This window comes from Apteryx mantelli, chromosome 33 (genome assembly GCF_036417845.1).
Source record: "Apteryx mantelli isolate bAptMan1 chromosome 33, bAptMan1.hap1, whole genome shotgun sequence".
NCBI classification, from domain to species: Eukaryota; Metazoa; Chordata; class Aves; order Apterygiformes; family Apterygidae; genus Apteryx; species Apteryx mantelli.
Genome location: NC_090010.1, coordinates 3,622,462 through 3,643,322, shown reverse-complemented (window position 1 = coordinate 3,643,322; position 20,861 = coordinate 3,622,462). Strand labels below are relative to the sequence as shown.

The window sequence follows — 20,861 nt, the reverse complement described above, 5'->3', positions numbered from 1 at the left end:
CCCCACCTGCCCCACACATGGACCGGGGGGGGGGGGGAAATACCCGCCGGGGGAACAGAGGGGCCCGGCAGCCCCGGCCCCCCCCGCGGCTCCGGTTCCCCCACGCCGCGGACACGCGTGGGCGCCGCGGCAGACGGTGCCGCTAGGACGGGCCCTGCAGCCGCGGGGGCGGCGGTGCGGGTGTCCCCGGTGCCCGCCGGTGGCTGCCCAGCCGCGGGGGCGCAGGCCGGCCGCCACGGGGATGGGCGCGGGGGCGGGCAGGGCGGGGGCGGGGACGGCCGGGAAGCCCCGGCGGCCCCGTGTGCGGCGGAGCGCGGCGGCGGCGGCGGCGGCGGCGGCGGCGCGGCCCTTCCCGGCGGAGCGCCGCGGTCCGGGGCGCGGCGGCCCCCGCCGGGATCCCGGTCGCTCCGGTCGCTGCCGCCGGGCATGTCCGGCGCGGCGGAGCCCGCAGCCCCCGGCTCCTTCCAGGTGAGCAGCTCCCCCCACCCCGGAGCCCCGCGGCGGCCGAGGGCCCGGGCCCGCCGGGTGCCGGTGCCGGTGCCGGTGCCGGCCGGGCCCGCGGCGCGGGGGCCTCCGGGGCGGCAGCGCCGGTGCGGCGGGGCCCGGGGCTCAGCGCCGCCGCCCGCCCCGCAGAGCCCCCGCAAGCTCCCGAAGCGCAAGAGCCGCTTCAAGCGCTCGGATGGCAGCACCTCGTCCGACACCACCTCCAGCATCCTCCGGAGGCAGGTGAGCGGGGCGGCCCCGGCGGCCCCCGCCCGGCCCGGGCCCCCCCCCGGCCCCCGCGCGGCTCCCGGGGGCGGCGGCGCTGCGGCGGCGGCGGCGGCGGCGCCGCAGGGACCGGGGAGGGGGGAGCTGTCCCCGGCGCCCCGGCGGCGGGTGGCCCAGGCGTCCCGGCGCTGCTCTCCCCCCTGCCTCTCCTCCCTCCCCCCCCCCCCGCCCTCCCCTCCGCGGTCCGGCCCCCCGGGGGACCGGGGCTGGGCGCACGCACCGGGCACCGGTGGCATCGCAACAGCCGCTCCCCGCGGCTAAAAATAGCGAGTGCTGCGTCAGGGCCGGCTCCGGGCCGCCGGGCACCGGCACTGCGGCGGCGGGGCCCGGCCGGGGGGGGGGGGGGGGCCGGCCGGCGCCCCGGCACCGGGGGGGCGGCTGGAGGCCGGGCCGCTCCGCAGGGCCGGTGGCCGGCGGCCGTGGGGAAACTGAGGCAGGAGAGCTGGGGAGGGGGCCGGGGGGGGCAGTGCCTCCCCTCCCGCCCCCCCGGAGGGGGGGGACCCGCCGCCCCCGCCCGGCTGCTCCGTCTCACACCAGGCCCAGCGGAGCCCCCCCCGGCCCGGGCCGCCCTGCGGGCCTCCCCCCGCCGTGGGTCCTCGGGGGCCCGAGCGGCGCCGGGGCCCGGCAGCCCCGTGCACCCCCCGGTTGCCCCCCCCCGGGCGCCCCTTGCACCCCCCCACCGTCCCCTTGCCCCCGTCCCCCCCCGCCCCCTCTGAGCACCCCGCTGCCCGCGCCCCCCCCCGCCCCCGCCCCGGCGGCGCGGCCCCTTCAGCACCTCGGAGAGGGCCCGGCCCGGCCCCGCCGCTGCCCCCGGCCCGCCGCCGCCCCCCCCCCCCCGGGGCCCGGCCCGCCGCGCGGTAACGGGGCGGGCCGGCCCGGTCCCCCGGGACCCGCCGCTGCCCCCCTCCTCGGGGGCGGGGGGGGGCGCGGCGGGGGGGCGGGAGCGGCTCCGGCCCCGCCGCAGGGCTCGCCCTGCAGACGGGGCTGCTGCCGGCTCGGGGCAGGACCGGGGCCGCCGCACCGGAGCATGGAGGTACCCACGGACCCCCCCCCCCCCCCGCACCGCACCGCCCGCCGCCCCGGGACCCCCTGCCCCGGCCACCGCGGAGGCAGCCCGCCCCCTTCCTCCGCCGGGAACTGCGCGGGGGCCCCGTCCAGGCGCGCCCCCCTCCCCCCGGGGCCTCTCGGGACCCCCCCCCCCCCCGTGCGAGAGCAGCCCCGGGAGGGGGGGGGACGACGACACACCGGAGAGGGGTCGGTGCCCCCCGGCAGCCCGGTCCCCCCCGGCGCGGCGGGGGCAGCCGCGGGCGCGGCGGCTCCGTGCGCCCCGGGGGGGCGGCGGGAGGCGGGGGCGGGGAGGGGCGGGGAGGGGCGGTGGCGGCGGCGCCGTGGCGGAGCGGGCAGGGCCAGCCGGAGCCCGAGCCGCAGCCGGAACCGGAGCCGGTGCCGGAGCCGGGGGGGGGGGCGGCGCGGGCGGCTCGGCTCGGCTCGCCCCGTCTATGTCGTTTTCTGACTCCAGCGCTACCTTCCTGCTCAACGAGGTACCGGTACCGGTACCGGGCGCGGCGCGGTGCCGTTTTGCGGGAGGGGGCCGCGCTCGGTGGGGGCGGCTGCGCACGGCGGGGGCGGGGGTTGTGCAACGGGGGACGGCGACTGCGCACCGGGGGCTGCGCGCGGCGAGGGGGCCCGGCCCGGTGCGGGGGCCCGGTGCCTCCCCCCCCCCCCGGCCCTTTGTTCCCGGCGCGGCGCCGCCGGTCTCGCCCGTCCCCCCCCCCCGGCAGGTGCCGCGAGGCCCCGGGACCGGGAGCGGCTCCGGGCGGGGCGGGGCAGGGCAGAGCGGCCCCCCCCCCCCCCCCGCGGGCCGGGACCCCCCGGGGGCGCAGGGCTGCGCGGCGGGGAGCAGGGCCGGGTTGGGGGGGGGGCTGCGCCGAGGGCTGTATTGGAGGCCCGAGCTGAGGGGGGGGGTCATGCTGGGGGGCTGTTTTGGGGGGCTGCGCTGGGGATGCCGCGTTGGGGGGGGGTATTTTAGGGAGGCCATGTTGGGGGGGGCACGCTGGGAGGGCCATATTGGCTGCGATAGGGTGAGGGGAGCCTAGGCCCCCCCCCCCCCAAGATGTGAGCAAAGCTGAGGGATGTTGGGGGGGGGGGGGCTCTTCTCCCTGCAGCGAACCCCCGTGCCGTGGGGGGGGGGGTCCTGCTCCCTGTGCTGGGGGTCCCAGCCCGTGTCCTGGGGGGGGGGTCCAGCTCCGGGCACCGGGGCCCACGCGGACGGGGAGGGGGCCTGGTGCCCGCCGTGCCCATGGCAGCGGCGCTGAGCTCACAGCCTGGCAGGGCCTGGAGCATCTCGGGGGGGCCGGGGGGGGCTCACAGACACATCCAGGGACCTATAAATATTTCACTGCAGCTTCTGCGCTTGTTCCGGGCTCAGCAGGCGCCGGCTCATTACCCGCCGGGGGGGAAGCCGGGGGGCTGCGGCGAACCCCCGGCCCCCGCCGCGGCGCCCTCCCGGCCCTCCGGGCCCCCCCGGGGCTGCGGGGGTGGCCGCTGCAGCCCTGCTTCCCGGAGCCCGGCATTTCCCCGAGCCTCCGGCGAGCCCCGGGGCTGGGGGCTGCCGCTCGCCCCCATCCCTGCCCCATGGGCGCAGGGCCCGGCCGCAGCAGCCCCCGGCGCTCGGGGGGGGGGCTCCCGCGGGCCCCCCCGGCACTCAGCCCCCGTCCCCCAGGGCTCGGCGGATTCCTACACCAGCCGCCCGTCGCTGGACTCCGACGTGTCCCTTGAGGAGGACCGCGAGAGCGCCCGGCGCGAGGTGGAGAGCCAGGCCCAGCAGCAGCTCGAGAGGGCCAAGGTACCGCCGGGGGGGGGGGGGGGGGACACGACACACCTCGTGCACTGCATCCCCGGGGCCGGGGGGGGGGGTCTCGCCCCCCTGGGGGGCCGGCGCTGACCCCCGCGTCCCCCAGCACAAGCCGGTAGCCTTCGCCGTGCGCACCAATGTCAGCTACTGCGGGGCGCTGGACGAGGAGTGCCCGGTGCAGGGAGCCGCCATCAACTTCGAAGCCAAAGATTTCCTGCACATCAAGGAGGTGAGAGCGGGCCGGGGGGGGGACACAAAGTGGGGGGGGGACACGAGGCCTTGGGGAAGGCAGCAGTGGAACCAGGGCCCCGGCTTCACCCCCCCCCGTCCTTCCCCAGAAATACAGCAATGACTGGTGGATCGGGCGCCTAGTGAAGGAGGGGGGGGACATCGCCTTCATCCCCAGCCCCCAGCGCCTGGAAGCCATGAGGCTCAAGCAGGAGCAGAAAGCCAGGTAGGGAGCAGCCGGGCCGGGGCGCCGCAGACGGCCGCCCGCGCTCCGCTCAGCTCCCTTCTCCCCCAGGAGAGCTGGCAACGCCTCGGGCCTCGGCGACAGCGGGAACCGGCGATCGCCTCCCCCTTCCCTAGGTAAGGGCAGGATCCCAGCCCGGGGGGGGGGGAGGGGGGGCTCAGCCCCGCGCCCCCTCCCCTGGGCCTCCACCAACCTCCGTCTCTTCTCTCCTCTCCCCAAGCCAAGCAGAAGCAGAAGCAGGTGAGTCGCTGGGGCGGCCGGTGCCCCGGGCCGGGGGGCAGGCGGGGAGGGGGCCCGGCCGGAGGAGCTGGTCAGGGCAGAGACCCCATCCCCACCCCAGCAAGGCGCAGAGGGGCAGGGGAGGGGGCTCCCGCTTCGGCCGGGTTCCTCAAGACCCCGTCCCCCCCACTCCGGCAGACGCAGCACATCCCGCCCTACGACGTGGTCCCCTCCATGCGGCCCGTGGTGCTGGTGGGGCCCTCGCTGAAAGGATACGAGGTACAGAGGGGCCTGGGGGGGGGGGTGCTCTGCCCCCCCGTCCCCTCCATGCCCCCCCCCGGGCTCCCGGCCACGCGAGGGCGGCGAGCAGATGTCGGGGCCGCGGGCTGCCGGCAGGGCGTCGCGGCGGCCGCCTGGCGCCGGCCCCGGCGGCTCCATCTGCCTGCGCCCGGGGCCGACGGCTCCCTCCCCGCCCCGGCGGCAGGTCACCGACATGATGCAGAAAGCCCTCTTCGACTTCCTCAAGCACAGATTCGACGGCAGGTGAGTAACTCCCCCCGGTGCCCCCCGTCCCCCCCTGCGCCGGGCGGACCGGGAGCTCATGGCCGCCTCTCTGCGCCCCCCAGGATCTCCATCACCCACATCACAGCTGACCTGTCCCTGGCCAAGCGCTCCATCCTCAACAACCTGGGCAAGCAGGCCATCCTGGAGCGCTCCACCACCCGCTCCAGCATCGGTGAGGCTGCCCGGGGGGGGGGGGGGGTGCGTGTGGGGACGCGGCTGCGGTGGCCTCCCGGGGACCGGGTGGGCTGACACAACCTTGTGTCGTCCCCCCCACCCCCAGCCGAGGTGCAGAGCGAGATCGAGCGCATCTTTGAGCTGGCCAAGTCCTTGCAGCTGGTGGTGCTGGACGCCGACACCATCAACCACCCAGCCCAGCTGGCCAAGACCTCGTTGGCGCCCATCATCGTCTACGTCAAGGTGTCCTCGCCCAAAGTGAGTGGGGCCAGGGGGTGGACGTGGCTCTGGGAGGGGGGGGGGGGTCTCCCTTGGTGCCCCCATCCCACCGCGACCCTCCTCTCCTCCCCTAGGTCCTGCAGCGGCTCATCAAGTCCCGCGGCAAGTCCCAGGTGAAGCACCTCAACGTGCAGATGATGGCGGCCGACAAGCTGGTGCAGTGTCCCCCGGTGAGGGAGCAGGTCCCCCCAGCCTCGGAACCCCTAGGGTGCATCCCCCCGATGCCGGGACCCCCGGGGTGTTCCCCCATCCCTGAGCCCCTCTCGCCTTTCCCCCCCCCCCAGGAGCTCTTTGACGTGATCCTGGATGAGAACCAGCTGGAGGACGCCTGCGAGCACCTGGCCGAGTACCTGGAGGTGTACTGGCGGGCGACACACCACCCCCTGCACGCCGCGCACGCCGTGCCCTCGCCCACCAGCATCCCGGGCCTGCAGGTACCGGGGACGCGGCCCCGTTGATATCCCAGTGCCTCCAGCTGCAGCTTCGCCAGTTCGCCAGGGCCTCCCCTGCTTCCCTGGGGAAGGGGGATGGCGCCCGGGGGCCGGGCCGGACCCACGGCGCTGGCCCCGCAGCCCCGTCTCTGCCCCCAGAGCCAGCAGCTGCTGGGCGAGCGGGGCGGCGAGCACTCGCCGCTGGAGCACGACAGCCTCATGCCGTCGGACGAGGCGAGCGAGACGTCGCACAAGACCTGGACGGCCTCGTCGCAGCGCAGCTCCCGGCACCTGGAGGACGAGTACGCGGATCCCTACCCGGACCTCTACCAGCCCCACCGGCACCACAACAGCGGGCTGCACGGCCCCGCCGGCCACGACTCGCAGGATCGCCTGCTGGAGCGCGAGGCCGAGCGCAACCACAACGACAGGAACTGGCAGCGCAACCGGCCCTGGGCCAAGGACAGCTACTAGGGCCGGGGGGGGGGGCGGCTGGGAACTGGCCCCCCGGCCCCCCGCACGGCCGCGAGCGGCGCCTCGGGGAGCCGGGCGCTCCCCGGGGCCTCGCGGCAGCCGAGCCCCCCCGCCGTCCCGCACGGGGACGACCCCCCTCGCCCCAGCCCCGCGCTGGGGGGTGCTCAGACAATCTCCCTCTCGGGAACCTCCACCGCACCGGCAGCTTCCTCGCGCCCGGCCCCAGGCAGCACGTTCAGCCATAAGCACAGGAGGGGGCTGGCAGCCAGGACGCCTGGGCTCCCTCCCCGGCTCGAGGTGACCCGAGAGCAGTCACAAGCCTTCTCCCTGCCTCAGTTTCCCTGCCTGGCCCCTGCATCGCCGGCTGTCTCATTCCCTGCAGCGCAGCTGCCATGAACAGAGGGCACCTTCCCCCGAAGAAGCCGGGGGCCAGGTACCGGGGAGGGGGGCAGTTTTAGCAACATCTCCCCCCCCCCCCAGCACAGACCGCTGCCCAAAGGAAGGAGGTGAAGGTGCCCATTCCCCGCGGGGGCCTGACCTGCCCCCTCCCCTGCCCCCTTGCATGGGACCCCCAGGAGGAGGGGGCCGCCCCCGTCGCTTTGCTCTGCATCGATTTTCTCCCTGCCCTGTTCACAGTAGCCAAACCGCTTCCTCCGACGGGGACGCAGGGCGAACGGGGACGCGCGGAGCGGCCGGACCCCGTGCAGGGCGGCCAGACGCTGGCCGGGGGGGGGGGGGCCGCCCCGCGCCTGCACTCACTGCCCCGTTGCTTCGGCAGCCACAGCCAGCACTGCTCCCTCCCAGCCGCCTGCTGCCCCCGTCCCCGCGTAGCCGCCACCGCACGTCACCGCACGTCACTGCACAGTCCTGTAAATATGGTGCCCGCCGCCCGCCGCCGGGTAGGCCAGAGGCGGCTCCGCGAAGGGTCCTGGCGCTTGGCTGAGCTGCCCCAGGGCCCTTTGCAGAGAGCCTGGCCGAGCCAGGGCTGGCACAGGTGGAGGGCACAGATTTGTTATAATTTCTTTTGTAGAAAGCACTGATTTCCCTGTAATTTGTTTCAGAAACACGAGAGTGCTCGGAATCGCTGGTGTCCGTGTCTCTGGGGCAGGCGGTGGGGACAGGGGACACCAGGGCACAAAGTCTTTGGGCTCCAGGGCCGCACGGGGTAAAGGGTGCGATGCTGGAGGGTGCCGAGCACCCCAAGGCTCTTTCCTTAGGGGCGCTGTCAGCTCCCAGCACCTCTGGGAGCGTTGGAGGGCGCTGGGAAGGGCACGGCTCTGGCTGCCTGGGCAGGACACCAGCGCTGCTGGCACTGGAGGGAGGGCTGGGACCTTCCACAGCACCAGGAGGAGCCCAGCCTCCCCGGGCCGTGGGCCAGCCCTGCTCGGGCGCGGGGAGACGTGCGCCAAGGCAGGACACAAGGCCGCAGAGACAGGACAGCACAGGGAGGCGATGCCCGGCAGCGCAGCTGCAGGTTTTTTTTTTTTATTCCTGCAGCTTGAACTGGAGTTTCAGCTTTAAAAAAGGGATGAAGGGACAAAGAACAGCTCCTGGGACAGCCCTGGCTAAAAAAACAGCACGCGAACCCCAGCACTAGCCCTGAACGTGCCTCTGCCTTGGCAGGAGGCAGATGAGGAGGAATCTGCCCCCAAACAACCTCCAGAGGCTCCAGCAGTTTGTGATGGATGTGGGGAGGGGGCCTGGGAGCAAAGAGGGGACTCTCAGGGCAGTCCCGGCCCCAGCCTCTGCTATCGACAGTTCCGGCTGCGCAGAGGCCTGGGGGGGTGGGAAAGGAGCGGCCAATAAAGTCCCGGCAGCCCCCGGCCCCAGCGGTCCTGGCGTCCCCAAAGGGGGGGACGAGAGGCGGATACTGGCCCTGGGGACTCACGCGAAGATGGTCTCCTCCCGCCTCTTCTTGGTGAGGATGGTGCCGGGCTTGTGCTGGGCATCGGGGTGGTTGGCCAGCTCCGGCGGGCAGGACGACACCGGGCTCTCCAGGATAGCCTGCTTGAGGTCGTAGAAGACCGTCGAGTCCTCCTTGGTGAGGAAGGTGATGGCCACGCCGCTCTTCCCCGCTCGGCCCGTTCGCCCCGATACGGTGGATGTAATCTGCAGCGGGACGTGGGGGTGAGGCAGGGCTCCGGCACCAAACCGAGACACCGCCGGGGCCAGGCCGGGGCAGGTCCGGACTCACCTTCGATGTTCTTGGCCATATCGTAGTTGACGACCATGGAGACGTCGTGGATGTCGATACCACGTCCAGCCACGTCCGTGGCCACCAGGATGTCCTTGGCCCCGGCCTTCAGGTTGGACAGGGCAAACTCTCGCTGCTCCTGGCCTTTGCCGCCGTGCAGGGTGCAGGCGTTGTACTGCGGGACGAGGGGCAGGCGTTAGCGGGGGGCAGACGGTGCCCGGGGCGCTCAGAGCCGAGCCACAGGGTCCCTGTGCACAGCCGAGAGGCGGGGAAGCGAGTCCCCTGGTTTGGAATGGGATTCAGGGGGCCTGGGATGATCCCGACAAAGCAGGGGAATCTGCCCCAGCCCAGACTCACCCCCATCTTCTCCAGCGACTTCGCCAGCACGTCGCAGCCCTTCTTCTGGTTGACGAAGATGATGATGGGTGGGTCGAAGCCCTGTTCCAGGATGGCCAACAGCTTCTTCCTGTTGGGAAAGAGGACAGTTGGGCAAAGAGAGGCCAAGGTGCCCCACAGGAGCCACTCTGCTCTCTGGGGACCCACATCCTTCCTTCCCAGAGCTCCCTTGCTCCCAAATGTCCCAGATCAGCCCCTGAGATCCACCCTCACTGCCCCACCGCGTCCCAGTAGCCCTCTCCGCACCTCTTCTCCGACTCTGACATGAGGAAGACCTTTTGCTCCACCCGTTCGTGAGGTTTGCCAGCAGAGCCGATGTAGACCACGGCCGGACGGCGGAGATAGCTGCGGGCCAGGCGCTCCACCGCTGGTGGCATAGTAGCCGTGAACATCACAGTCTGCGAGAGACAGAGGGACCTTGAGCAACGTCCCCCTTGGGACAGAAACGTGACTAGTCCTCCCTTGGCCCCTTCTCCAGCTGCCCCATGTTCTCTGGAGTCCCGACACTGTCCCCACTCCGCCCCAGGGATCATGCTCAGGAGTACCCGCAATGCTCCCCTGGGCCTCATACCCACACCCACCTGTCTGTACTTATGCTTCCCTGACTCAAAGTTGGCCAACATCTTCTCAGGGTCCTCGGCCTCATCGGTGTCGGGTTTTTGGTTGGTGACAGGCATGTGCTCCAGGATCTTCTGCACGTCGGGCTCGAAGCCCATGTCGATCATGCGGTCGGCCTCGTCCAGCACCACATAGGTGCAGCGGCTCAGCACCAGGTACCGGTTCTCCAACACGTCAATGAGACGCCCCGGTGTGGCGATGACAATCTGGGAGCGGGCAGAGAGGGTTGGTGACCGCAGCCTGGCGCTAACCCAGCCGCCCCCCAGAGCCTGATGCTGCTCCCAGCCCCCTCCGTGACCCCCCAGGGCCTGGCACTCACCTCGCAGCCCATGCGCAGGCGGAAGCCTTGGTCCTCGCGGGAGATGCCTCCAATCACAGCCACCGTGCGGATGCCCAGCGGCTTCCCAAACTTGATGGTCTCCTCCTCAATCTGCTGGGCCAGTTCTCGGGTAGGGGCCAGGATGATGGCGTAGGGACCCTGGTCCGACTCCTCGATCCTGCAGCAGGGCAAGGCAAGGCCGCGTCACCCGCCGTGCTCCCCATTCGCAGCATCGCCCTGCTGCCCCGTCGCCCCGCAGCGGCGGCCCGCGTACCGATCGATCTTGGGCAGGGTCGTGATCCACACCAGCAGCGGGATGAGGAAAGCCGCGGTCTTGCCGCTGCCGGTCTCAGCCACGCCGATGATGTCGCGGTTCTGCAGGCCGATGGGGATGGCCTGGCGCTGGATGGGGGTGGGCTCCTGGACAGGGGAGAGGCAGGTTTGGGAGCAGAACGTGCCCTTCCCTCCTCACCCCCCGGACCAGGGAGAACCCAGGATTCCCGTCCCCAAGAGCCAGCCCTCTCCCTTGGCCCAGCTCCCCAAAGGGCCCAGTTAGGGTTCCCTGGTGGCCGCCCCCCCTTCCCCGCGCCCACCTTGTAGCCGCACTTGTCGATGACCTCCAGGATGTGGGGGGGCAGGGAGGAGTCCTTCCAGGAGCGGATGGGGTTGGGGATCTTGCCCCCCTTGGTAGTGATGCTGTAGTCCTCGCGGAAGATACGCCAGTCCCTGTCCGTCATCTCATCCAGCTTCTTCTGGGACCAGTGCCGGTCATCCCAGCGCTGCTTGGCCTCCTTCTTCCGCAGCTTCCGCAGCCGGGCCCTGAGCAGGGGGGAGGCAGGAGACAGGGCTCATCCGCTGGCTGCCAGGAGGGATTGGAGCTGCCCTCGCCTGTCCTCAGCCCACCCCACATCTCCAGAGACACTGGATTTACCCCTCCACCTAGCACAGGGACGTGCTGCAGCCCAGAGCCTCTGTCTCCACGCAGACAGGCAGAGCCAGAGAAGACTCCAGCCAACCCTTGGTCCACTCCCAGCTTCCCCCCGACCGTGCTCACTCCTCCTGCTCCTTCTCCTCCAGCGTCCGCCTCTTCTCCATCAGGTCCCCGTAGAAACGCGACTGCTCCCGTTTCTGCTGCTTCAGGTCGATCCCGGCGATGAAGCCCCGGCCCAGCAGCTGCACCTGGTGCCGCTCCTTGTACCTACGGCAGGAGGGGAGCGTCAGGGGCAGGGCTGGGGCCGCCCCGCGCCCCCAGCCCCAGGGGCACCCCCGGCACTCACAGGGGGTTGTAGTCGATGGACGTGTCCTCCGACGCATCCCACTCAAAGACGAACTTGCGGTCGTTCAGGTGCCGGGTGCGCCTCCGCTTCTTCACTCCTCCCAGGTACCGCTCCTGCGGGCGGCGGAGCGTCAGCCTCGTCCTCCAACCCAGGATCTCCTCCCCAGCCGGCAGGGAAAGGACCCAGGCGTCCGAGGCACCCCCTGCCCAGGGGGTCCGTGGCCAGCGGTACCTTGATAGCGTGGAGCTCTTTGCTCTTGTCTTTCTCCTCCCGGATCTTCTGCCTGCCCTCCTCGTCCTCCGTGCCATTGGTTTCCCGCTCCATGCGCTCCCGGCGCTCCCTGCGCTCACGCTCCTGGGGGTCTTCTGGGGAAGCCGGGAAAGGGTATCAGAGCCGAGCCCTCCACGACAGGGCTGGGGGGTCCCGGGGGGCCTGCCCCAGCCCCTCGCAGCCAGGCAGGCCGCAACAGGGACGACACCATACCCAGCATCTTTCTCCCCATCTCCTGGAACTGCTTCCGCTTTTTCCTCTCCTCTTCCAGCAGCCGCTGCCGTTCCTCCACCTCTTGTTGCCGCCGCCGCAAGGCCTCGGCCTCCCGCTCTGCTTTGGACAGGAACTTGGGCTGGGACAGGAGAGGCCGGTTCACACCAGAGCTGGCTGCAACCCCCTGGCCCCACAGAGTCCAACCCCAGGGCTGCCCAGGTGGGGATCAGCGTCCAGCGGGACAGGAATATCCCCCCCTGTGACAGCCGCCACGGACAAGGGATGCCGGGGCTGTGGAGGGCGAGAGGCCTCGCACCCGCTTCCGCCCCTTGCAGCAGGGAGATGGGAGACCCCCAAAGCAGGGAAAGGGTTCCTGCTCTTACCTTGGCTTCTGCCTCTTCTTCAGCCTTCTTCTTGGCCAGTAGCTCCTCCAGCGACAGAGGCTGGGCCTGCAAACGTAGGGCCGGACCATTAGCAGCCCCGAACGCTCCCAGTGGGGACACCCTGCCCTAGCAGAGGCAGCAGCAGCAGCCCCCCGGGAACCGCTCCCAGCCCAACCTCCCCCCACACTTACCTTCTCCTTCTTTAACGCGTTCTCATCCTCCTCCTCCACCTTCCGCGAGTCCCGATCCTTTCGGGACTTTGAATCCTTGCCCCTGATTGGGGACAAGCTTCCGGGCAAAACAAAGAAGAATCAGGCACCGAGCATAATCCCAGCGTCACCCTCTCCCCTCTCTGGCTAGACCTCAGAATAACAATTCCTGCAGAGCCACGTGTCCCCAAAGTGTCACCGTGCTCTGCCCCAGCAACGGCAGCGCTTCCAGGCTCGGTACCCCACACACGCTCACAGAAAAGCTGGGCAGGGGACAGAGCACAGACATGTACACAAGGACACCTGGAGAAGAGCAAGCGCTCACCTGGATCGCTTCCTGTCCTTATCCCGCCGGTGCCCATCTTTGTCTCGGTCCCGGTCCTTCTTGCCCCGGTCCCGGTCGCGGTCTTTGTGCCGGCGATCCCTGGGGAGCAGGGCAATCGCGCAGGGCTCAGCCCCAGCCCCGTGCTCCCTTTTTAGGGACACCCAAGAGCAACAGAGCGCTTCCCTAAAAGCCAAGCGGTGCCTGGGCCAGGCCCATCACCCTGCAAACTCACCTGTCTGCCGACTTGGAGCGGGATCGGGTTCGCGAGCGGCTGCCCCGTCTCCGGTCCCGGGAGCGGTGCCGCTTCCTGTCCTTGGAGGGGGAGCTCTTGCGGTCGCGGTCGCGATCCCGGTCGCGATCCCGGTCCGGGGAGCGGGAGCGCTTCCTCTCCTCCTTGGTGGGGGACGCGTCCCGGTCCTTCTTGTCGGCCAGTTCTCCAGCCATCTACGAGAGCGGCGAATCAGCGGGAACCGGGATCAACCCGGCACCGGAGACCAGGGACCCGGTACCGGGGATGGGGGCCCGTCCCCGGGACGCCAGGCGGGGGGACCGGCAGGGCCGGGGGTCCTCCTTCCCCGAGCGCAGCAGGGCCCGTTGCTCCGCGCCCCCGGCGGAGCCAGCGCGGTACCGGGGCCTCGCGGCCCAGGGAGCCTCCGCCGCACCGGGAGGCACCGGAGACCCCGGTGCCCGGGCGCCTCCCCCCCCCCCCGCTCCGCCCCCTACATCCCTCCTCAGGGAACCGCCCGCGCCTCCCGCTGCCAAAGCGCCCGGCCGCGGCCCGGGAGAGGCCCCCGCGCCCGGGCTCACCGCCGCGCCGCCCGCAGGCCCAAGCCTCAGCGCCGCCGCGCCGCCGCCGCCATGTCCGGGGCGCCGCGGGGCACGCTGGGAACGGCTCCCCCCCCGTCGCGACTACAACTCCCGGCAGACCCCGCGGCGCGGCGTGACGCAACGCGATCCGGCAGCCCCGCCCCGCCCCGGGCTCCCTCCGCCGCGGTCGCAGCGCCACCGCGCCCCGCAGCTCCCTCCGCCCGGCCAGCCGCAGTGCCGCCGCCGCCGGGGCTGCGTCCGCCCGGGCCCCCGCAATAACCCCTACAATAGCCCCACCTGGACCGTGTCCCCTGCGATAACCCCTGTAATAACCCCACATGCACCACGGTCCCCTGCAATAACCCCATATTGCACCGTGGCCCCCTGCAATGCCCCCTGCAATAGCCCCACATGCACTGGGGCCCCCTGCAACGCCCCCTGCCACAACCCCCATACACCATGGTCCCCTGCGATAACTGCATCTGCACAACAGGCCCTTGCAATAGCCCCACATGCACTGCAGCCCCATGCAATAACCCCACGTACACAGCAGTCCCCTACAATAACTCCACATGCACCACAGCTCCCTGCACTGCCTCATGCAATAACCTTACGTGCACCACAGCAATGCCCCATACGCACCCTGGCCTTATGCAGCAACACCGCACCCCCCATCACCCCCTATGCGCTGCTGCCCCATGCAACAGCCCCACACACCACAGCCCCATGCAACTGCCCTCCTACCCCAGCTCTCCGTGCAAGCACCAGCCTGGCAGGGAGCCGAGGACCCCGACCATTGTGGCACCCTGAGCTGCTCCCCTGGGCCCAGGGAGAGCAGGAGGTACCCAGGGAGCCCCTACAAGGTGCCCAGGGCCCACCGCACCATGCACAGCCCAGCTGCATCAATCCCTGCCCCTCCCTCTTCCCCCACCCCAGAGGCTCCCTAGGACCCCCCACCCCACCCCAGGGCTTTGAGTTGTCACCCATAGGTGGCCAAATGCAAGTGGCACAGTCAGGGGGGAAAGACCCCCCCGCAAAGGCCTGGCCTCAAACCCCCCCACCCAGCCTCTCACCCAACACACGACCAAGCGCCCGCTGCACGGTGGATAGTTGTTATATTTCCAATAATAAATAAGCTTTTTAATAACACTGAACATTGAACAGAGTCACCCCAAGAGACAGTCTATAAAACAACTCGCCCCCTGCCCAGAGCCCCGCAGAGCCCCTGGGGGGGGGCTCCAGGGCCAGGGCCAAGCAGCAGATGAGGGATGGGGCAGAGCCAGACACCAACTGGGCATTCAAAGAAAAAGGATGAGTCCGTGGATGAGTCCTGCCGGCTCCGGGGGCTCAGGAGCAGCCGCTGAGCAAGGTCCCCTCCGCGCCGGGGGTCCCCCAGGCCCCCCCGACCCCATGGCATCTCGGCAGGGGCTGCCCCCCAGCCCCGGGCCCCAGGACACGCGCACTGTCTGGGGTGGGGGGAAGCGGTGTGATGTGGGGGGGCCGTCGGCATCCTCCCCGCGGGGCACCGCGTCGCAGCCCCCGCCGCCCCGGGGGGCCAGGGCCATGTCGTCCCTGTGCCCCCTCCCTTCACATGACGGAGCAGCTTTTCGCCTTCTCCTTCTTGAAGGCGGAGGAGATGAGCTCGGAGCGGCTGGGCAGGTGCAGGAGCCGCTTGGAGAGGCTGCGCGCGGGGCTCTTGGGCAGCTGCGGGCTGGGTCTGCTGAGGCAGATGCCGGACACGGTCCGGAAGATGCTGTGCACGCTCTTCTCCGACGTGAAGGCCGAGCACTCCAGGTAGCTCTCCGCTCCCAGCTGCTTGGCCGCGGCGCAGCCCTGCGACCCAAAGCTGCGTGAGGCCGAGGCGGTACCCGACCCGCCAAAACCGGCCCCTTCGGCACCCTGTTTTTTGGGTCCCAGCCCGCCCCCGGCACCTGCTCGTAGGAGATGGGCGCCTGCTTCTGGTGCGAGAGCTCCATGAGGGTGCTCAGGTCCGTCCGCAGGTCCGTCTTGCAGCCGATGAGCAGCACCCGGGTGTTAGGGCAGTAGTCCAGGATCTCTGTCTTCCACTGCACACACAAGCCCACAGTCAGCTGGGCACCCAGGGGTCCCCAAGGCCCCCCCTGCTCCCAGTGCAGGGGCTTTCCCAGGAAAAGGGCCCCGTGAGTGCACATGGAGGGACGGGACCGAGCGCCCCTCACCTTCTTGGACGCGCTGTCCAGGGTCTCGGGGCGGCTGATGTCGAAGCAGAGCAGCACGGCGTCCGAATCGCTGTAGCAGAGGGGGCGCACGTTGTCGTAGTAGGGAGAGCCTGGGGGAAGAGGGGGGGTCACCGCGCTGCACCCCGCGATGCCCGAGGGGCTGCTGCCCCCAGGCAGGAGGGAGCTGGCGGCGGTGGGGGGGGGGGGGCAGCTCCGGAGCACCCCAAAACACCGCCTCACCTCGTTAGCACACCCATCTCCGCTAATGAGGCGGCAGGAAATGGATCCCGGGGAGTTTATATAACCGCAAACCCTCCCCCACCAGGAGGGAGCCCTGCCAGCACCGGGGGTGTCGGGCACCGGCCGGGGCCCCCGGCGGCGAGGGGGCGGCAGGGCGACGGGCCACCCCCGCGGGGCGCCGCGGCCGCCGGCACCGCGACCCTGCGAGGGCGTCCCTCCGCGGGCACGGGGGGGGGGGGGGGGGCCGGGGCGCCCCCTCCGCGCCGCCCCCGACCCCGGAGCATCCTCCGAGGGGTTTTGCAGCCCAGACGCTCCGTGCGCGGAATAGCAAAGAGGCTGCGCCAGCGCATCGCCATGGCAACGCGGGGACCGCGGGCGGCGGGGACCCCCCACCGATGGGGGGGACACTGCAGCACCGGGGCACGGCTGCCCCGGCCCCCCCAGCCCTGGGGGCTGCCTGGGGAGGGGGTGATGCTAGGACCCCCCCCCTATTTGCAGGGCCCCCCCCATGCTGCACGGAGGGGGAGCAGGAATATGGGGGGGCTTGCACTGGTGCTGGGCACCCCCCCAAAAAGGGGTGCTGAGCCTTTGCCTGCCCCCCATGCATCTCCCCCCACCCCACAGAGCCAGACCCAAGGGTCCCCACTGCATCCAGGGGACCAGCCCCCCCCCCCAGGCCCCCGAGCCCCAGGGATCTGGGCCCCCACCCTGAGCCAGCCTCAGGTATGCACCCCCACTGCAGGCCCCCCCATGCCAGGCCAGGGCCCCCTCTCGGTGCAAGAGCCACTGCAGCCCCCGCTGTGCCCCACTGCGGGGCCCCCGTGTGCTGCAGCCCCCCCATAGCCCAGGCCTCCCCCCCACCACCACTGCAGTCCGCCGTTGCAGGGCTCCGCTGTGCCCCACTGCAGCCCCCCGATACCAGCCATCCACCCCCTTCCCCACTGCATGTCCCCCCATGAGACTCCCCCCCCCGCCCCGGTGGGGGCTTCCTGGTGCTGAACACGCAGCTCCCCGAGGCATGCAGCCCCTCCCCCCGCCAGCACCGGAGGGGCCCCGTGCATGCCCCCTCCTCCCGGTACCGGAAGGGCATTTCCCCCCCTCCCTCCCCCGGGAATGCCCCCACTTCCCCCGGTACCGGACGTGCATCCCCCCCCCACACCCCCCCCATGCATTCCCCCCCTCCCCCGTGCATGCCCCCCCCGGTACCGGAGGTGTCCCAGAGGCTCAGCTCCACGCGCTGCTCCTCGCTGGCCAGACACGCCGTGTAGTTCTCAAACACGGTGGGCACGTACGTCTGCAACGGCACCGCGAGCGTCAGCGCCCGGGCCCGGTGCCGGTACCGGTGCCGGTACCGGCCTGAGCCCCGCTACCGGCGCCGCCCCGCCCCGCCTCACCTCGGGGTAGCAGTCCTTGGCCAGCACCTGGAGCATGGCCGTCTTGCCGCACTGCACGTCGCCCACCAGCACCAGCTTGCAGCGGGCCGGGGCGGGCGGCGGCGGCCTCCGCTCCCTCATGGCGGCGGCGCGAGCGCAGCCCTGCCCCGGCGCCCACCCGCCAGCCCTGAGCGCCCGCGCCGCAGCGCCCCTATATAGCGCCGCCGCCGCCGCGCCCCGCCCACGGCGGCGCCCGCCCGCCAATCGCGGCGGGGGCGCTCGGCGCCGCGGCCAATGGCGGAGCGGCGGGGCGCGGTGGGGCCCCGCCCCTTGTGGCCGCCGGGTGAGGGGGAGGGGGCGCACCTGGGGCAGGTAGCGGCGGGGCAGATGGGGCAGGACGGGACGGGGCTGCGGGCGCAGGGGCAGGAGCCGGGGGGGTGGACGCGCGGGGGCAGCGGGGCCGGTTTCGGGGCGGCGGCGGGAGCCCTCCAGGCCAGGGGGCGCCTCTCTGCCCGCGGGTCCTCCTCGGCGCCCGGAAGTGAGGCCCGCTCGCTTCCGCCAGGAACCGGAAGTGGCCGTTGCTAGGTGACCGGTGGGACGCGAGCCACCGGGCCGGGTGTCGCTGGTGGGGGGGGGGGAGGCGTGAGAGGTATAGGGAGGGGGGGGAGGGACCGGGGGGGGACCCTGTGGGGCGGGGGATGGGGCAGAGGAGTGGGGGAACACCCCATGGGGGAGGGGGAACACCCCGTAGAGAGAGTGGGGGCACCGCGGGGGGGGGAGATACCCGGGGGGGGATGAGTGGGGGAGGGGAACACCCTGAAGGGGAGGGGGGACACCCCATGGGGGAGGGGAAGGGCAGGGAAGGGGGGGGGGGACACCCCACAGGGGAAGGGATGGAAGGGAGGGGGCCCAGGGGGACCCTGGAGGGGCGATGACCGGGACCCTGGTCCCCCCCCCCCCTTCACCCCTCACGCCGTGCCCCTCAGCCCCGCCGCCATGCCGAGGAAGCGACGCCAGCGGGCCGCGGCCGCCCCCATGACGGAGGAGGACCAGCTCCTGCTGCTGCAGAGCCAAGCCCTGGCCGAGGAGGAGGAGGCCAAGAAGAAGGGGGAGATGCTCACCCAGTTCCTGAAGGTGCCTGGGGGCCTGTGGGGGTCAGAAACACGTTTCCTCGTATGCTGGCCGGCCCCTGTCCCCTGTGGGACGCATCCTTGCTGCCCCTTGACACCCCCAGTCCCCTCACACAGGACAAGCTGGCCAAGGAGGATCACAACAGCGCCCTGAACCTCAACAAGATCAACACACAGTGGTGTGCAGTGCTGCAGGAGGCCAAGACCAAGGAGCTGCGCACGGACATTGAGATCCTGAGCCAGACCTTTGCGCGGGTGATGGACTGCAAGGACAGCGTCATCAAAGTGAGCGCGGGGCTGCTGGGGTGGGGGCGTGGAGCTCCTCGCGTGATCCTCCCTCCGTGTGGGGCCGCGCGGAGCCCCCCGCGTGACCCTCCCTCCCGCAGTCCCTGGCCAGAGACCTGTTCGAGGCAGAGGCGCAGCACGCCCAGGCCCTGTGCAGCCACCTGCACAACATCGACCGCCTGCTGCAGCTCCAGCGCTGCCGCCTGCGCTACCTGGAGGAGGATTATAACACGGAGCTGGAGGCCCTCAAGAAGGAGTTTGAGACAGAGAGGTATCGAGGGGAGGGAGAGGGCGATCTGGGTGCGGGGGTGGCACCCGCGGGCTGTCCTGCCGGGACGCTGCGTCCCTGGCGGGGAGCCCTTTCGTAGCGCCAGACCAGGGACCCTCCTGGCCTGCCCCGGCCCTGTGCTCCGCAGCTCCCCCCGATTCCCCCAGGAGAGCAATCCTCGAACAACACAAGCAAGAATGCTGCTACCTGCAGGACGTGATGCTGGCCCTGGAGCAGAACTTCGTCGAGAACAGCTACGAGGCCACGCTGAATTTCCAGAGCGCCTGGGATGACATTAAGAGCAAGGCAGGGGCAGGGCACGGGGCAGGGCTCACTAGCAAATGGCCGGGCGCTTTAGCAGCCCGACTAGCGGTTGACTCCGGCGAGGAGCATTTTAGGGCTTGGGGCATGAGCAGAGCACAGCAAAGGCTGATGGAGCCTCAGCCGCAGCGGAGGCAAGAGGGACCTGCCTCGCTTGGGGATGGTGGTCACAGCCTGGGGAGGAGGGAAGGGGGTGGCGGAACACCCCCACCAATGTCTCCCTCCCCCAGCAACTGGAAGAGAAGCAGTACAGCCGCTTGCACCTGGGCAGCAAGGTGGATTCCCTCTGGAAGCAGTTCCAGCAGGTCCTGCACAGCTACACAGAGGCTACGGAGGAACGGAAGATCGCCTTTGAGGTGCTCAAGCAGAAGGACGAGAAGAGCTCCAAGGAGATAGAGATGCAGACGAAGAAGCTGCAGAAACTCCAGGTTGTGGCTGCGGAAATTCACGGCTCAGATGCGGCCCCGCAAACCGAGACCCCCCCGTCCTGTCACTGACACTTCGCGTGCCCCCAGGACTCCATCGCGGCCGTAAAGGGCAGGATCACGGCTCACCTCCAGGAGAGCGAGGAGCAGAACCGGCGCGTGCGGGAGGAGAAAGAGGTCGTCCTCAGGCAGCTCCAGGAGCTCAAGAAGGAGATGAACCAAGCCAGGGCCAAGGCCCGCGGCAGCCTGGCCAAGCTCACCACGCAGAGCAGCGCTGCCCTGAAGGCGCTGACGCACGTCGTGGAGAAGGTGAGGCCTGCGGGCCGCGTGCTGCCTGCTCCGGGGCAGGACCGGGCTCCCCCGTGGAGCCCCCGGCCACGCGGGCGCCGCCGTCCCCTCCCTACCTGCCCTCTCCGGCATCCCCCGCAGGCGGAGCGCATCCTGCGGCTGGGCGAGATGTGCCGTAAGCTGGAGTCGGAGGAGGAGAAGGTGCTGCCGTTCTACCCTTCCTCGCTGGCCGAGGGGGAGCAGCGGGATGCGGAGCGGGTCCTCAAGGAGACGCCCACGGAGCCTCTGGCCCAGGTGAGGAGGAAGCGTCGGGGTCCCGAGCTGGCCAGGCGCTGCCGCAGGGGAGCGAGGGACAGGGGACAGCCTTGGGGACAGGCAGTGTGCGCGCAGGGGTAGGTTTGGGGCCCCCGGCCTCCTCATCCCTCCCTCCTGCGCAGGCCATGCAGGACTACGCGGGGATGGAGCGCTTCTGGCAGAGGTTCAACAAGGCGAAGCTGGAGGAGCTGGCGCTGGCGCAGGAGAGGGCAGCTCTGAGCCAGAGGAACCAGCGCCTGCGGGAGCTGCTCAAGCAGTACCTGGAGGGGATCTCCGTGAGCGAGGAGGTGCTCAGCAAGCCCAACCCGCTCCTCACCCTGCGGCGCAGGAGCTGCAGCCCCAGGGCCTTGCCCCGCGCCGGGGGGCCCGTGCACAACGTCATCGAGGCGGCGCACGTGGTGTCGCGCACCCTGTGAGCCTCCCGGGGGGGGGGGGAGGACGCGTGGCTGGATCCGGCCCAGCGCCAGCCAGAGCTGCGAATCGCCCCGCAGCCCGGGGCGCCCGGCTGAGCCTGGTGCTCGGGGACAGCACGGAAACCGTGCCTGCAGGAGCTGCCATTAAAGAGCTCGACTGTGCTGCGGCTGTGCTACGGGTCTTATTTCTGGTCACCCACAGCTCCGTCAGGGTGGGCTCAGTCTAGGTCTGACTCTTCAACCCCTTGGCCGCACTAAATCCCCCCTGCCAGGACCAGGCAGGGAGCTCCAGGCCTTCGGCAGGAGCTGACAGCGTCCGGCCAGGGAGATGAGCGGCCCAGGGCCCCCTTCCCACCAGG

The 20,861-nt window shown here is 71.3% G+C and overlaps 4 protein-coding genes across 5 annotated transcripts; 2 read left to right on the top strand and 2 right to left on the bottom strand.

Moving 5' to 3' along the window:
- The first annotated feature begins 2,232 nt into the window (after window positions 1-2,232).
- Window positions 2,233-7,316, top strand: CACNB3 (calcium voltage-gated channel auxiliary subunit beta 3). Its single transcript, XM_067314250.1, has 13 exons — window positions 2,233-2,309; window positions 3,491-3,613; window positions 3,729-3,851; window positions 3,961-4,076; window positions 4,146-4,210; window positions 4,315-4,334; window positions 4,512-4,592; window positions 4,798-4,856; window positions 4,940-5,049; window positions 5,158-5,309; window positions 5,405-5,500; window positions 5,615-5,764; window positions 5,921-7,316. The coding sequence occupies exons 1-13, from the start codon at window positions 2,268-2,270 to the stop codon at window positions 6,233-6,235; spliced, it is 1,452 nt and encodes a 483-aa protein (XP_067170351.1). The 5' UTR covers window positions 2,233-2,267; the 3' UTR covers window positions 6,236-7,316.
- Window positions 7,317-8,029: 713 nt separating this feature from the next.
- DDX23 (DEAD-box helicase 23) lies at window positions 8,030-13,321 on the bottom strand. The gene is given in 18 exon segments (XM_067314238.1): window positions 8,030-8,326; window positions 8,328-8,344; window positions 8,430-8,604; window positions 8,787-8,895; window positions 9,072-9,223; window positions 9,407-9,649; window positions 9,763-9,940; window positions 10,037-10,182; window positions 10,356-10,581; window positions 10,817-10,960; window positions 11,040-11,152; window positions 11,271-11,404; window positions 11,523-11,661; window positions 11,906-11,971; window positions 12,097-12,193; window positions 12,440-12,538; window positions 12,672-12,883; window positions 13,247-13,321. Coding segments are annotated over 17 exon segments (2,457 nt in total). The 5' UTR covers window positions 13,247-13,321; the 3' UTR covers window positions 8,030-8,119.
- A 1,030-nt stretch (window positions 13,322-14,351) lies between these two features.
- Window positions 14,352-17,232, bottom strand: RND1 (Rho family GTPase 1). Its single transcript, XM_067314047.1, has 5 exons — window positions 17,079-17,232; window positions 16,891-16,978; window positions 15,445-15,554; window positions 15,178-15,312; window positions 14,352-15,079 (listed from the first exon to the last, which is right to left on the bottom strand). Exons 1-5 carry the CDS (start codon window positions 17,196-17,198, stop codon window positions 14,834-14,836), a joined length of 699 nt encoding a protein of 232 aa, XP_067170148.1. The 5' UTR covers window positions 17,199-17,232; the 3' UTR covers window positions 14,352-14,833.
- A 229-nt stretch (window positions 17,233-17,461) lies between these two features.
- On the top strand, window positions 17,462-20,646 carry CCDC65 (coiled-coil domain containing 65). 2 transcript variants are annotated; one of them, XM_067314025.1, is made up of 9 exons: window positions 17,462-17,682; window positions 18,044-18,191; window positions 18,305-18,472; window positions 18,574-18,743; window positions 18,908-19,046; window positions 19,292-19,489; window positions 19,577-19,795; window positions 19,916-20,068; window positions 20,212-20,646. In XM_067314025.1, the coding sequence occupies exons 2-9, from the start codon at window positions 18,054-18,056 to the stop codon at window positions 20,503-20,505; spliced, it is 1,479 nt and encodes a 492-aa protein (XP_067170126.1). In that variant the 5' UTR covers window positions 17,462-17,682; window positions 18,044-18,053; the 3' UTR covers window positions 20,506-20,646. The 2 variants fall into 2 exon arrangements, with proteins under 2 accessions (XP_067170126.1, XP_067170125.1); XM_067314024.1 differs by lacking the exon at window positions 17,462-17,682 and having other exon boundaries at window positions 18,034-18,191.
- Window positions 20,647-20,861: the final 215 nt, after the last annotated feature.

Excerpts from the sequence above, each read along its gene's own strand:
- RND1 (XM_067314047.1), bottom strand. The coding sequence starts at position 17,198 with ATGAGGGAGCGGAGGCCGCCGCCGCCCGCCCCGGCCCGCTGCAAGCTG. Across the intron at positions 15,555-16,890 it reads GAGCCTCTGGGACACCTCCG|GCTCTCCCTACTACGACAAC; the intron begins GTACCGGGGGGG and ends CTCTTCCCCCAG. Across the intron at positions 15,313-15,444 it reads TGGACAGCGCGTCCAAGAAG|TGGAAGACAGAGATCCTGGA; the intron begins GTGAGGGGCGCT and ends TTGTGTGTGCAG.
- CCDC65 (XM_067314025.1), top strand. The coding sequence starts at position 18,054 with ATGCCGAGGAAGCGACGCCAGCGGGCCGCGGCCGCCCCCATGACGGAG. Across the intron at positions 18,192-18,304 it reads TGCTCACCCAGTTCCTGAAG|GACAAGCTGGCCAAGGAGGA; the intron begins GTGCCTGGGGGC and ends CCCCTCACACAG. Across the intron at positions 19,490-19,576 it reads AGAAGCTGCAGAAACTCCAG|GACTCCATCGCGGCCGTAAA; the intron begins GTTGTGGCTGCG and ends GCGTGCCCCCAG.
- CACNB3 (XM_067314250.1), top strand. The coding sequence starts at position 2,268 with ATGTCGTTTTCTGACTCCAGCGCTACCTTCCTGCTCAACGAG. Across the intron at positions 5,310-5,404 it reads TCAAGGTGTCCTCGCCCAAA|GTCCTGCAGCGGCTCATCAA; the intron begins GTGAGTGGGGCC and ends CTCCTCCCCTAG. Across the intron at positions 5,501-5,614 it reads AGCTGGTGCAGTGTCCCCCG|GAGCTCTTTGACGTGATCCT; the intron begins GTGAGGGAGCAG and ends CCCCCCCCCCAG.